The 15859-nt window shown below is 43.2% G+C and overlaps 1 protein-coding gene across 5 annotated transcripts; it reads left to right on the top strand.

Annotated features, from left to right (window-relative positions):
* Positions 1–1559: 1559 nt before the first annotated feature.
* On the top strand, positions 1560–11263 carry LOC120968091 (uncharacterized). Of its 5 annotated transcripts, none has more exons than XM_045230881.2 (9): positions 1560–2022; positions 2118–2204; positions 2698–2784; positions 2887–2973; positions 3075–3164; positions 3267–3353; positions 5357–5440; positions 8361–10050; positions 10645–11263. In XM_045230881.2, the coding sequence occupies exons 8-9, from the start codon at positions 8442–8444 to the stop codon at positions 10956–10958; spliced, it is 1923 nt and encodes a 640-aa protein (XP_045086816.1). In that variant the 5' UTR covers positions 1560–2022; positions 2118–2204; positions 2698–2784; positions 2887–2973; positions 3075–3164; positions 3267–3353; positions 5357–5440; positions 8361–8441; the 3' UTR covers positions 10959–11263. The 5 variants fall into 5 exon arrangements, with proteins under 5 accessions (XP_045086816.1, XP_045086817.1, XP_040250489.2 ...); XM_045230882.2 differs by having other exon boundaries at positions 5357–5469; XM_040394555.3 differs by lacking the exon at positions 5357–5440.
* The last annotated feature ends 4596 nt before the right edge of the window (positions 11264–15859 follow it).

Genomic DNA, 15859 nt, shown 5'->3' with positions numbered 1-15859 from the left:
CTGCTTTGTTATGCATGCACCTAAGTACTTATTCCGCTGCTTGTAGTTCCTTACTTAGGAAATTCCTCAAGTTGAATTTCCTCAGTGACGAATTTGTAAAAATCACCTATTCACCCCCCTCTACTCGATATAACACATTTTCAGGTAGAAACAATGCAATACAAACATAACCATAATCTGACCATTCATGACAAACTTCCTTCAAATAGTTTACTTAACTTCCATTTTATGTTTCATATATCTCACTTAATTTCCGGGCTGCAGTTGGTCTCTGCACCATCAAACAATTCACCTATTTTTTGTTGTATTAGTTGCTTATCTTCTTGGTCTCTTCAAATAGTTCACTTGACTTCCATTCTAGGTTTCGTATAGTTCGCTTAACTTGTAGGTTGGAGTTGGTCTCTAGGCCAATTGGCGCAATGGGTCATCTGGTGGTATTGAAGATCCAAAAAGAGATAGATTCATCTAGCTACTATATGGACCCTAAGGTCCTCATGGAACTACTCACACATAGTCATGGAGGCCGCAAGGTTGATGAAGGAGCCTCCGGCAATGGATTCCCCTTCCGGTAGATCTCTGAAATAGGCCTCCAGACTGGATTTTCATCAAACGGGAACTTGCGGTGGCAGAAAAATTCTTCTATAAATATGGTAGAGGGTTTCGTAGGAATTTATAGCAGTGGAATGGACAAAGGGTGATTAAGGTGGGCCCCACATGACCTAGGGCACGTCCTAGGGCTAAGGCGCGCCAGGTGGTTATGTGCCCCCCTGTGGCTCCTCACGATCTCCCCCAAAGCTTCTTGGGTCCTTTGTTACCCAGAAAATCGAATTAAATCAACAAGTTATTTTGACCTCCGTAGATATTGATTTCCTGTAAAACCAAAATCATGCAGAAACAAGGAACTAACAGTAGGCACTAAATTAATGGGTTAGTCCAGATTAACAATATAAATGGTATAAAAAGTATACAAAAGTGATAATATAACATCATAGAACAACAAAAATTATAGATCCGTTTGAGGTCTATCAGCCGCTAGTTGCAAAACACCCCAATATCAATTGAACAGATGGAGTAGCCTTTTTGTTGAGGTGTGGTATACAATACTTGAAAGAAACACAGTGATATCAATTGATCGTGGAAGATATAGAAATATGCTTTCCAAATTGTTCTAGCAATAACCCAAATTTACACCTTCGCACTAGTCTCATCACAGGCACACACCTCACGGGCCCACGAACCAGAAATCCATCAGAAAATTTGTGGCACCGAGCAACGCCGTGTGCAAACACAATCCATCCAAAAACCATTTGGTCCTACCTCTCATCCACCTACCCGAGATGCACGTCCTCCTCGCATCACCGCACCCCGCCTCACCCTAAAAAATGAAACACACCTCCCCGCCACGTCATGTATCCATGCAGCCCTTTTTCCCATTCCCCGCCACCCATCTCTCACTCAACGCCCCGCACCCCGCATCACACGGATCGCAGCCGCGCTCCTAGTCCCAAACTGCACAGCTATAAAGCCACCTCGCCCCACATGACACAACATCAACATTAGACCTAACTATTTTCTCCCCCGCCCGCCGCCGCCACCACTCTCGAGACCTAACTATCTTCCCCTCCAACCTCAACCACCAATATTCTCTAGATCTAACCATCTTCTCCTCCACCCTTCACCGCCGCCACCACTCTTTAGACCTAACAATCTTCTCCTCCACCCTTTGCCGCCACCACCACTCTTTAGACCAAACAATCTTCTCCTCCACCGCAACCACGAACATTCTCTAGATCTAACTATCTTCTCCTCCACCCACTGCTGCCACCACCACTCTCTTGATATGTTTGCCCTCATAATTGTGATCCATCGTCTATGTTTTCCTCTTAGTTCAGATATGTGGTATTCCAAGGCACCTACGCAGTGCACCATTCGCGTATTCCCGACGAACCACAGTCGCTGCCCAAATATTAGGCCATGCTCCATTTACATCTCGAACTAAGACAACGAGATCCAAAGTCAAAGGTAAGGAAAATTAATTTATTCACTAGGAGCAAAAAAGGTTTCTACTCATACCATTTTTATAGGGAGCAAATTAGAACTAAATGCATGTTACCCAGGATTCTGCGGAAATCTCATTATTCAAGTGCAGTAAGCGCGTTAAGATGCCACTTTTGAAACAGAGAAGGCGAGGTCTAAAATCCAAGGTAAGGAAAAGTAATTTACTCATTAGGAGCATAAAAGTTTTGTCTTGATACCATATTTGTTTTTTCTAGGGAGCATATTAGAACTAAATGCCTATTTTCCAGGCTTCTGTGAAAATCTCATTGTTCAAGTGCAGTAAGTGCGTTAAGATGCCACTTTTGGAACGGAGAACACGAGGTCTAAAATAAAACATAGAAAAAGTAATTTATTCACTAGGAGCATAAAGGTTTCTGTTGATATCATTTTTGTCTTGATACCATATTTGTTTTTTCTAGGGAGCATATTAGAACTAAATTCCTATTTTCCAGGCTCCTGTGAAAATCTCATTGTTCAAGTGCAGTAAGTGCGTTAAGATGCCACTTTTGGAACGGAGAACACGAGGTCTAAAATAAAACATAGAAAAAGTAATTTATTCACTAGGAGCATAAAGGTTTCTGTTGATATCATTTTTGTTTTTCCTAGGGAGCATATTAGAACTAAATGCCTATTTTCCAGGCTTCTACGAAAATCTTATTGTTCAAGTGCACTAAGTGCGTTAAGACTCCACTTTTGGAACGGAGAAAACGAGATCTAAAATCAAAGGTTAGGAAAAGTAATTTATTCAGTACGAGCATACAAGGTTTCTGTTGATATCATTTTCGTCGTTTCTAGGGAGCGTATTAGAACTAAATTCCTATTTTATAGGCTTCCGTGAAAATATCATTGTTCACGTGTAGTAAGTCCATTATGATGCCACTTTTGGAGCGGAGAAGACAAAATATAGAATCAAAGGTAAAGAAAAATAATTTGTTCATTGGGTGCATAAAGGTTTCTGTTGATATCATTTTTGTTTTTCCTAGGGAGAATATTAGAACTAAATGCCTATTTTCCAGGCTTCTGCGAAAATCTCATTATTGTTCAAGTACAGTAAGTGTGTTAAGGTACCACTTTTGGAACGGAGAAGAAGAGGTCTAAATTCAAAGGTAAGGAAAAGTAATTTATTCAGTAGGAGCATAAAGGTTTTTTGTTGGTACCATTTTTTCTTTTTCTAGGGAGCATATAAGAACTAAATTCCTATTTTACAGGCTTTCGTGAAAATCGCATTGTTCAAGTGTAGTAAGTGCTTTAAGATGCCACTTTTGGAATGGAGAATATGATGTCTAAAGTCAAAGGTAAGGGAAAGCAATTTATTTAGTAGGAGCATAAAAGGTTTCTGTTGGTACCATATTTGTTTTTTTTTTCAAGGATCTTATTAGAACTAAATGCCTATTTTCTCGGCTTCTGTGAAAATCTTATTTTTCAAGTGCAGTAAGTGTGTTAAGATATTCGACTAGAATTATACCAAGGTGATCTTTTGAATTATGCGTGACTAGAATTATTCCAAGGTGATATTTTGAATTATGTGTCTATGCTGATGAAGTTGTATGAAGTAACCAATCAAGGGCACATCTATCCAACACAACAACCACCTCACTTGGGATTCATTGAAAAATTCAGCCTATTGTTACTAGCTTCTAATTCAGCCTATTATTATTTTTTGACTGTAAACTGTAGGGAACCCCCCCCCCCCCCCGGCCCCCCGGCACTTTAACTTTATTGCCAAAAAGAGTTACAGATTACATGGATTACAAGAGGTAATCAAAGTTGTAAAGTAAAAAACTAGAGAACTAAAAAACTAGTGAACTACAAGACAATACCTTAAGGAGGCAGAAAAGAAATCCATCTCAATAACTCATCTCTAAAGACATGTTTGATTCTATGTTGCATGAGAGTAATACCATGGATGAAAGCACTTCTCCATTTATTAAAGCTAGGCCTTTCATGACTGAACACCTTAGCATTTCTGACTATCCAGATGTTCCAGCAGGCAATAAAAACCACCTCAGTGAAGAAAGCTTTTGCAAAATCTCGTTTAGCTTGCAACACAATGTTGCTCATATCATCTCCTTGTGGCAAACAGATTTGAAGATAATTGCAGACTCTCACACTAAAATTACAGTGGAAGAAAAGATGGCCTCTGGTTTCCCTTGTCAGCAGAGGACAAAGAACACAATTAACCCCTTCATCCATATGCCAATGCCTCATATCAACCATATCTTTAGTGTTAAGCCTGTCCATGATCAACATCCAAGCAAACACATTTATTTTCATTGTGCATGATGATTTCTAGATCCATAGCAGTAGAGGATTAAATGACAAGGTAGAATGCATGAAGGAATAGAATATCTTAGGTTTAAAAGCATTGCATGTCCCCTGCCAGTACCATATATCATTTGCATCCAAATCTCTACTGTGAGTGGTCATCATTGCCTGAATTGCCATATATTCATGATATGCCTATTCAGACAAAGGTAAATGAAACATCTCTAAGATATCATGTGCTTGAAAGGCTTCAGCTACAGTTATCCATGGATCTTACACATAAGAAAATAGCCTTGGAAACCTTGATTGCAAGGTTGTCACAGAATCACCAAGCTTCCATCTGTCAGAACAAAATAGAACTGAATCTCTAGAGTTAATTTGCACCCAAGTTGTGTTTCTGAAATGATCCAGCATTTTGCATATATCTTTCCACCAAAAAGATCCATAGCTGGCAGTACCCTCTAGTACCCTCCCGTGATAATATGTATTCCAAACAAGAGATACCCATGGCAGATCCATCTTGTTCAAAAACTTATGCATATGCTTGAGCAACAGAGCAATATTCTGGACCCCAAGTTCAAAATCCCTACCCCCCCCCCCCTTGCTTTTAGGCCTACAGATCAGGTCCCATGCTGCTAAAGATGGAGAGGGCTCATCTCTATGCTTTCTCCATAGACAATGTCTCTGGATTCTCTCTAGTTGTTAAAATTCTAGGGGGGGCTAACAAACTGCCAAGATAGAATATGGGCATAGAGGACAAAGCATAGTTTAGAAACTGCAATCTTTCACCCTGATTGAGGAAGGAGGAACTTGCTGTCATTCTTCTTTCCAAGCAATCCACCAATGGCATGAAGTCAATCATCTTTGGCCTAGTTACTAGCATTTTTTATGCAATCGTCATGATTTACCTGCCATTTTATTGTTAAGCACTTATTTGCTAAGAATTTAATGACTTACCAAACATAATATGTTTTTTTTATGGTAAGTTAATAAAACATGAGACAATTGATTCTATTTTATGGATGATGGATAGGAGAAAAATCAGAGATGGGAGGAAAACATCAAAGAGGAGAAGGAAAGAGTGGGACGTATATAAGGAAAGTTGAACGAAAAAGAGGTGAAATGAGAACCTTACGTTCTTTTTAAGTAAGTAGAGAAGATACATATTTTATTGTTAAGTACTTATTTGCTAAGAATTTAATGGCTTACCAAACAGAATATGTTTTTTCTTATGGTAAGTTAATAAAACATGAGACGATTGATTCTATTTTTAGGGAGAACTGATAGGATAAAAATCACAGATGGGAGGGAAAAAATCAAAGAGGAGAAGAAAAGAGTGAGATGTATATATAAAAAGTTGGATGAAAAAGAGGTGAAATGGAAATCTTATGTTCTTTTGAAGTAGTTGAGATATTCCAATATAAAAGACCCAAAAGGACGTATCAAATCAATCTTGACCATCAAACCAGTTCAATCAACGACCTAGATTGCCCCAATGGTGAGCGTTTGACGTATTCAACACCCAATTCATATTATACCAAGTATCAACATGAGCGCTAGTCATACAATTAATGTGTATATAATATCCTACCTAATATATGCGCGCAATTAATATCCTGTCTAATTTCAAAGCAATCACGATTTCATGAATATTTGCTGATGTAAGTATTAAAAGTGTATTATTATTATTATTATTATGGTAAAGAAGAATGAAACATTTTTTTTGAATATCAGTATAGACACAAGCGCTCATATACACGCGCATACACTCACCTCTATGAACGCACACATGCACATCCTACCTCTATGAGCATCTTGAGAGACTGAGCTGGCATATCATCTTGAGATTTACGAAGTCATCGTAGGCTCCTCGTCGTCGATGTGAATGTCTCCTCCGACTGAACTCATCGCCGGAAATCCTAAAATAAATTCAGGAATAATGCGAGCACCAAGACTTGTACCCTGATGAGCTGGAGATACCACTACCTCTAATCATCCAACCACATGTTGGTTCACAAAGAATGAAATGTTTTTTAACATCAACACAAGCGCTCATATATACGCGCATACACTTACCTCTATGAATGCACACATGCACACCCTATCCTTTTGAGCACCACTGAGAGACTGAGCCGGCATATCATCTTGAGATTTTACGAAGTCATCATAGACGCCTCGTAGTCGACGCAAATGTCTCCTCACATTGAACGCGTATCGCCGAAAATCCTGAAGCGAGCATTAGGACTTGAACCCTGGTGGGCTGGGGATACCACTGTCCACCTAACCATCCAACCACAGGTTGGTTCGTTAATAATGATATGTTGTTGTCCAACAAAATTTGTTTCGCGAACCAACGTGTGGTTGGACAATTAGGAGAACAATAATATCCTCTGTCCAACAGAGTTCAAGTCTCAGACTTGAGAGTGGTGCTTGCATTTTCATGGATTTATTCTAAACCTTCCGGTGATTTGCGTTAGGTGGGAGGCGACGTTTCCGATAATTAGGTGCTCATACGAGTAAGATTTCCATGCGTGTTTTGATAAGGATGAATGTACTCCCACTATTCCTAAATATAAGTCTTTTTTAGAGATTTAAAATTGGCTACCACATACAGATGTATATAGACATATTTTAGAGTATAGATTCACTCATTTTGCTACATATATATGTATGTACGAGAAAAACAAAATTTGTTGCCCACCCACCCACGCACCCACCAGTGAATGTCCAGCGATTGAAACGCGTCGTCTCGTCAGTTTCCAGAAACGGCATACAGTCATAGTCTTTTCCATCTCTCCCCAAAAACCCGAGTTCCCTCCTCGCCCTCGCCGCCTCCTCCCTCCTCTCTGCCACCCGCTGATCATAAAAGCAAAAGCCAGAGCGCAGCAGAGACCACGACGCGCAGCGCAGCAAGGAGAGGAGGCGGGGCGCGAGATCGGGCTCATCGCCGTCAAACCCAGGCTACTCCGTCGACGACACCCCCAGCGCCTCGGAGGCAGGTCGAGGTGCTGCGCGGCGCGGCGGCGGCCTGCTGCGAACCCGTCCTTGTTCTCGCGCCGGAGGGGACAAAAATGGTAAGTAATTGAAATTCCTCACGATCTTCTGTTCTGGAATGAAGCCGGTGAGAGGGAAATAAGCAGTGGGCTGTGACCCGCGATGCTGTTCAGGGCTTTCTGCCGAGGAAGAATCCCCCTTTCTCCGCTTTAGGTTTTGTCTGATTTTGGGAGTTGGGTAGCGTCATGTTGGATTTCGAAAGGCGTTGAAGCCGATTCGAAGGAATTGCTAAAACTTTGAGGGGGGGCGCTATGATTTTGTCGGAATTTAGTATCGGGAAAAAAGAGTCGCTGCTCGCCATTGGTCTCAGAGGGGGTAAGATCATCACGCAGTCTTATGTTTATACCATATCACTGATCTTTGAAAAAGTAAATATTACTCCAATTGTCCTGTGGGATAGTACCGAAATAGTTAACCTTTTACTTGCACCGAACTATATTTCGTATGGTTCATTCGAATCCTTCAGGATTGTAAGCATCGAATTTTAGTCTGTTTGTGACGAACAACTGTCTAATCTAGTTACAGTTACATGTTTCTGGAGTGTACCATGGTGAAAATGGCCAATTGTTGACTGCCCTGTCGAAGTTGTTGTTAATTCATTGCATGGGTGCCCAGAGATTTGTTGCCCTGAACTTGTAATTTGTAAACAAGCTCATGCCTCCAGTCTGTTGGTAAATATACTATGAGCCATTGACCACGCCTCTCTGTGCTCTTCTTGAAGAGTTATACAGACAAACTGTTCTTTATCGGAAAAAAATACAGAACAAACTGTTTCACCCAGTGACACTAGTTTAACAGTGTTTAGTTGGATCACAGTCTTCTCTGTTCACATGTGGTAAATTCATCAATAGCAGTACATTATGTGCTGTCATTAACAGGAAGCAGATGAAATCTCATCATTGGTGAAAAGTTGCACTCATGTTTTGGGAATTTGACATTTTAATTTTTGCACTACCTAAGTATCTCCCATTGCTTTTCTTCAGGTTTTTTCCGCACAAGGTCCTCAGACAAGTAATCATGGAAAAGAAAGGCATGGCAAAACCATTGATGAGGAAGGCAGCAGAATGAGCTGCAATTACTGCGGTGAGGTGGTTTGTAGTTACAGCCGTCTAGAGGAACATTTAGCAGGCTTCAGGGGCAATGTTCGTCCATGCAACCTAGTACCGGACAGTGTCAGGACAAGCTTAAGGAGTTCACTTGTGGATCGCAAGAAAGATCAGATGCTCGGAAAGACGAAGAGACTGAAGCAAGAACATGATGAGGTTCCTCACACAAACCCAGCCCTTCAATCTCCTCAAGTCCAGCAACCACAGCTACAACCAACTGTGTCCAATAACAACCGCTGCTTTGTTCATTATCAACCGGATCTGACGCAGGCCAAGGAAATCACATATAGTTCTTGTCAACCGAAACCCAAGGTTGAGACAAGTGATTACTTCGATTCTCAGTTGGCAAAGTCAATAGGCAAGTTCTTCTCCGAAGCTGCACCTGAGCCTGGTGTTCTCCATTCATCATCTTTGAAGGAGATGGTTGTGTTTTCCCATGGGCCTGGGCCTGTAATGCCTACGTACGAAGCTGTTCTGCAGGAGCAACTAAGAGAAACTGAGAACCGCGCAAAGGAACTCAAGCAAGAGTGGCAAACAAGTGGCTGCACTGTAATTGTGCATAGTTGGAAGAGCAAGTGTACCAAAAGCTTCGTAAGTGTCCTGGTGCACTGCAGCAAAGGTACGCTGTTCCTGAGATCCATTGACGTCTCTGAAATCACTGAGGACTTTGATGAGCTAGAATCAATGCTTTCTCGCGTGGTTGAAGATGTTGGTGCTCATAACATTGTTCAGATTGTCATGAATGACGTGTCACCCCATATGCAGATGGCACGGCAGTATGTGCTAAATAAATATGATTGTTTTTTCTTCACACTATGTGCTGACCATTGCATCAACCTTCTGCTTGAGAAAATAGCAGCGCTCGAGCATGTCAGTGAAGTCCAAATGAAGGCAAGGGAAATTACAAGGTTTTTATATGACCATGCACTGCCAATGAAACTGAAAGGAAGGTATGTTCAGGAGGAGATTTTGAGCAGTTCTTATTTAAAATTTGTGGCAATGTTCATCACATTAGAGAGGTTAGTTTCTGCAAGAGTAGATCTGGTGCAGATGTTAAACTCGCCTAAATGGATTTCCTCTGGTTGGGCTTGTCTTGATTTGTTCAAGCGTATCCAGAGCATAGTAAAGACAGATGATGAATTTTGGCATGCTGCTGCAAAAGTCATCAAGGTTACACACCCACTTGTCAGTGTGTTGTATAAACTGGAATATGATATCTGTCCGATGGGTATCTTGTATGAAGCCATGGATAGAGCAAAAGAAGAGATATCTCTCAATATCGGAGATGAAAGTGACTTTTATTGGTGTATGATTGATCGGATATGGGATGATTACTTGCATAGTCCTCTCCATGCTGCTGGTCAGATGCTAAACCCAAGGATCTTTTACACAGCTGGATTCAAGCCTGATACTGAGATCAGCAGCGGCATCGCGGCCTGTACAATCCAACTGGGCAAGGCTCATTACAATGCCAGAAAAGCATCTGCACAATTGAAAGTGTATGAGAAGAAGTTGGGCTATTTTGACACAGATCCAGCAATGCAGCAAATCATGGAATTACCACAAGGTAAGCTACACCCTAACCTCTTGCAAAATGCCCACTCCCTAACAAGCCACCGACAGTAGTGCCTTTGTGTGTCATATGTACTTGTATTCAATCTTTAGAGCGAGCTGGAATAGTGTCACGAGGCCCTCCAAGTAATCTGATATGGGCATTTCTGCACTGTAACATACAGTGCGCCAAACATATTTAGTTAGTATGTGAACATGGCACAAACATATCATGTCACAATGCACTTGTATTCAAACTCAGCATGTGTAGAATGTTCGACTTCTCTGCATTAGACTAACTTATCAACATGGTTGTTTAAATAATAGTAGCATGGAAGTTAAAAGGTTAACAGATGAATGTGTGGAACGATTACCTCTCTGCAATAGCCTAGCTTCTCAACTGCATTTCTATAGCATAGGAGTATGTTGCAAGTTGCAAACTGGGGTCTATGGTCTGCTTAAACTGTACAGGAGCCTTCTTTTCTTCTGTTTTCACTTCAACTTTCAAACCCAAGCTTACCCCCACTGAGATCATCACCATTTCATTCATCAGTTCACAACATACTACATGAATTACTATCTTCTTACCACGTTTCTCACCCCATTGCAGTTCAATGGTGGTCGACGCACGGGGCTCGCGTGCCCGACCTGCAGACCCTGGCGAGGCGCGTCCTGAGCCAGACGTGCTTCGGCGCCACCAGGTACAACATCGATTGTAGCCTGTCTGAGAAGCTGCACGCCGAGTGGGACGAGATGACGCTGCTCGAGCAGGAGAGGTTCCAGCAGAAGGAGTACGTCCACTACAACAGCGTCCTCGCGCGCGCCTCCCCGCTCCTGCACGGCTCCTCCTTGAAGCAGCACAACAGGGTCACCTTGGTGCTGACTGGATCAGGCCGCAGAAACAAGCCGCTGGGCCGCCACTGACTGAGTGACGGCCTTGAGTTGTGCCTGGAGCGATGCTTTCGCCTCTCCTCCGTTCTGTTATGTGTATGTGTGTGTATGCTGCTGTAATGGTGTGCAGCAGTAATCTGTCGGATGCTCACTAGTGGCATTCCCTTTGGTACTGTCGTGGTCTGCTGAATCTCCATGGTTTTTTATTTCTTGAACTCCTGCTGGAACCAAGTTTGTTATGCTGTTGAAACCCTGCTGAATTTCCAAGTCATTGTCTGTATGTGTGGAGAAACCCTGATGAATTTCCAAGTTATTATAACTATGTTTGGAAAACATAATGTCGCTCCGTTAGTAAGCTGTGCGGGTGTGCAGTGAGCCCACCTAGGTTCAAGTCTCGGAGTCAAGTTGTTTCTTCTATAAAAATATGTCACCAAGGTGAGTAGTATATTCTACTGTAAATTAGTTTTATTTTCAGGCAGTGGATTAGCCTTTTTCTTCAGCGTAATGTGGATGAGAAAATTTCACCTGCGATCCCTAAACTTGTGTTGGAACCCACTTTAGTACTTGTATATACATCAAAATACCCGAAATATGGTCGCTAAACTTGTTAAAGGACGGTCCCATGTACGATTTTGTGTACGTTTTTTGTTGACCGGTCAATCGCCACGCGGCAATGACTGGGCACAACGTGGCATCGCATTTTGCAAAAAATCCCTGCACACAAAGGCCCACCTGTCAGCTGGCTGCTGGAGTGGGACAAATAAAAGGGTGTCCTCGGCTCTAGCACACTGCGGTGTGGTCGGACCGCGGAGCCTGCACGTTTGTGAGTCGCCGACGGCGAGCCTGTGGGGGTCGAGGTCGCTCTATGGGAGCACGCCCGCGCTCGAGCTGGAGCAGAGCACCAAGTAGACACCATGCCGCACGCTCGGGAGCCCCCCACGACGAGTGAACAGAACAGAGGCGTTGGCGAAGGCCTCCTGCACGGCGCTACCACGCGGCCCCAGCAACGGCCGTGGAGGAGGAGCCGGTCTCGAGCGGGCAGGTGAAGCTGTGGCCGAGACGAGGGAGCCGAACGCGCCCTGGAGCAGGTCGGACCCCCTCCGTGGAGTTTGCGTGCTCGGCGATGTGAATGCACACGGACGGGGAATTTAGTCGAGAACCTAGCGTGCATGCAGGACGAGGCAAGTGGAGGAGGAGCTGCGGATACCTTTGATCTTGAAGAGCTTGCAGCGGATGTGGTGCATGCAGCCGGCGCAGTGGAGGCCGGCGGGGAGCACCACCGTGAGGATCACCGGCTGCCATGAACCAAATCGAACGATCAGTCGAGCAGAGCAATCTCATCAGCAAAACACCGCAACAGATGGGAGCGGGACATGATGCGAGTCGACTGAAGAGAATAGATAGGATTCAAGGACAAAACATGGCTGGCTTCTTGTTGTCCTTGCCACCCTTCCCCTTCCCGACATTGCCGCTGCACTTGTCGTTCTGCTCCTTCTCCTCCTCCTTCTTGTCCGGCACCTGCTTGCCCTCGCCGTCGGCGCACTTGTTCTTGTCCCCACCACCGCCATCCTTGTTGTCTTTGCCGCCGACGAGCTAGACCTTCTTCCTGGTCTTCGAGGCGACGCGGTCCCTAAGCTTCTTGGCGTCGAAGCGGCCGACGATAGTCATGGATCCCTTGTCCACCTCCACGGCCACGCCCTCCACCCCTGCATGTCAACACGCACACTCACGGAGCCGATCATCGTCAGAAAATTAAGGGAGAAAGCATGCACATGCACACGCGGAGAGAACCGAACCGAACCAAACAGGGGGAGCTGGCGGCGTGTGCCGGCGTCCGGGTGGCCGGTGTACGGTATTGTGTCGGTGTCACGGGGAGGAGCGCCCATAGTCAGGCACCGGGATGTAGCCATATCGCTGAAACTCGTTAACAAATCTCGTTGTCGTGTTGGTGTGATTGCTTGGTCCTTGATAACGCCTCGGTTTTATTCTAACAAGTAGTATCAAAGCTAGGTGTGAGGCGTTCGTCTAGAGGAGGAGATTCGATGTCATGATTATTATCAACGTGGTCGCAGCGGACGGAAGTGATCTGAAGACGTCGTCAGTGCAGCGTACAGCGGAAATCCTCGATACGTTCGACTTCCGTTGAGATCGGATCGATGGCCTACGGGCGGCGGCAAAGGGAGCACCTATTGGACGCTCTTTGCGTCAAAACTGGCGTTGCCACGCACAAGGAAGTAGCCTGACTGGGCCGGCCCATTGCGTTGTACCGTTGTAAGGAAAAGAAAGCAAGAGGCATGCGCGATGGCAGGGCTCGAACCAGCGACCAACGACTTACGAACGCGTGCTCCCAGCCACTCCAACTGACAAGCATTGCTTGCAGTAGAACATCGCGCATCTGAAATAACTTAGCACACCCGTACAACCGAACATGTTTACTGTATTGAATCAGAATTAGTTACTGTAGAGGGGAACATCTTAAAAAAAGTGCACATTTTTTCTGAAGGTGTATATTTTGAAAAAGTGCGAACATTTTTTGAATTTCTGAACAAATTTTTTCGTAGACGGGAACATTTTTTTGCATATGCGAAAAAAAATTTGAAGTCACGGGAAATGTTTTTGAAAAACGTGAACCATTCTTTGAAGTAACGAACAAATTATGAAATTCCGAACAAAATTTTAAACGCATTTTTCTTCAATTTTTAAACAAAGATTTAAAAAATGGAACATTTCATGAAATTACAAAAAATGGAAATCTTGAACACTTTTTGAATTTTTGAACAAAAAGTTGAAAATGGAACTTCATGGAATATCTAACAAAAAATTGAAACCACAAACATTTTCAAAAATTCCTGAACAAGTTTTCAAACGTGCACATTTTTAAAATTTAGACCAAATTTTGCAACCGCAAACAATTTTTTGCAATTCCAGAAGTTTTTTTGAAATATGATCATTTTCTAAATTTGTGAATAAATTTTGGAATACATGAACATTTTTCGAAAGTTATTTACATTTTTTGAACTTCATGAAATATCTAACAAAAAATTGAAACGACGAACATTTTTAAAAATTCCTGAACAAGTTTTCAAACACGAACATATTTGAAATTTTGGACCAAATTTTGCAACCGCAAACAGTTTTTACAGTTCCAGAAGTTTTTCTGAAATATGAACATTTTTTTAATTTCTAAACAAATTTTGAAATACATGAACATTTTTTGTAAGTCATGTACATTTTTTGAATTTGTGAACATATTTTAAAAGGTGAACATTTTTCAAAATCTAAAAAAATTAAATTATAAAAACAAATATCAACTTGAAAAAGAAAAAATGGAAGAAATGAAAAAATAAAAAAAATAAGAAAGAAACAACAAAAGGAAAAGAAAAGAAAGAAGAATAAACAGAAAAACTAAAAAGAAAAAAGAAAAATAAAAAAGAAACAGAAAAACCGGTTCGGAGAACCTTCTAGAAGGTTCCCAAAACCAGAAAAAACGGCTGGGAAACTCTAGAAGGTTCCCAAAACTGGAATCGCTGCAACGCTTTAATGGGTCGGCCCAAGTCATCGCTCGAACACCAGGTCTCTGTGCGAAAAGTCGACACTTTGACGCAACGTGCATCCAATAGGGAATTCCGGCGGCAAACCCAGTACAGGCGGCTGGCGTGCGTAGCGTGGCAGGCCACGCGGAGGTCAGACAGGGCGCTGGTGCAGGGCGGGCAACGCCCATGTTTGGCTGGCGCTGTAGAGCAGCGGTCCGGGCAAGCAGCCCATCTGGCAAGCTGCCCAGGTGGGGCTAGCCGCACCACACTAGTGGAAAAACGGCTAGCCACAAGTTTCGTTTGTGGCGCGCCATTTCTCATCAACACCAGCACTATTTTTTCCAAATAGTGCTGGCGTATGCCAAATTGGTATACCAGCTATAAGTTGCTATTGCTGACGCTGGCAATACATCCTGCGCCACTACTATGTGGGCCCAGTTGTCATGACCAGTTGCAGCATATTGCTGTCGTTTGATTTATAAACACGCCCTAGATACTTTACATTGTGGTGTCGTGTCTTTGCCCGGAACGCCAACACTAAGTTGTGCCTATATATAGATGTGTTGGCCCTTCTTATCACATTCACTTCCATTCTTCACAAAATTCTACTCCCTCTTAGTTAGCTGCTTTGGTAACAACGGATCCACCGGAGCTTGCCGAATCGGCACGAGCCGCCAGTTCGAGCCCACGTCAGCGTGGCTCACAAGTTTGGGACTCCGCCGCCTTGGCTGAGCTCTCATCTCGCCCGGTTGGCCACGACATGCGCTCTCCACGGCCAATGCAGCCAGCCCTGTCTGGCGAACCATCCCGCTGCAGCGGGACGTCCCTTCGACGATTCGGCAGCTATGCCACTAGCGTCGAAGCTGCCAGGAATCGAGCGAGGGCACCTGTGTTGCTTTTTTGCGGTTGTGGACGACCTGCTGATAAGCATATGTCGCACACACAAAGTAATACAGAGCGAGAGTTCTACAACTGCGGTAACCGTGGAAAGGTACATAATATGACAGAAAATACCTCGATATTCTGCTAATTTGCACAATTCGCGATCATTAATATATATGTGTGTGTATTATGATCCATAGGTGTTAGGGACAAAATATTGCTACACATGGATATGGGTTGATCTTGTGCAGAAGTAGGTGAGCGAGTTGTTCTAGTACTCCTTTGGTGAACTAAGACACCAGATAGATGAGATGCAGCTGAAGACTAATGTGATGCGCGGCCAAATCCAAAAATTCAAGATGTTTCAGTATTCCCTTTTAGGTGGTGTTATGCTTGGCCTCGTTCTCCCTGCTGGACCGGTGCCAGCTTTTTTTTCTCATGGGAATCATTACACTGATGATGTTCTTAGTTTAGATCAAAAGTGTGTAGTACTAGAAGTTATATATATATGTATTATTA

The sequence above is a fragment of the Aegilops tauschii genome, chromosome 7 (assembly GCF_002575655.3).
Source record: "Aegilops tauschii subsp. strangulata cultivar AL8/78 chromosome 7, Aet v6.0, whole genome shotgun sequence".
NCBI lineage: Eukaryota > Viridiplantae > Streptophyta > Magnoliopsida > Poales > Poaceae > Aegilops > Aegilops tauschii.
The sequence above is the reverse complement of the archived record's forward strand: the minus strand, read 5'-3'. Positions and strand labels throughout refer to the sequence as shown.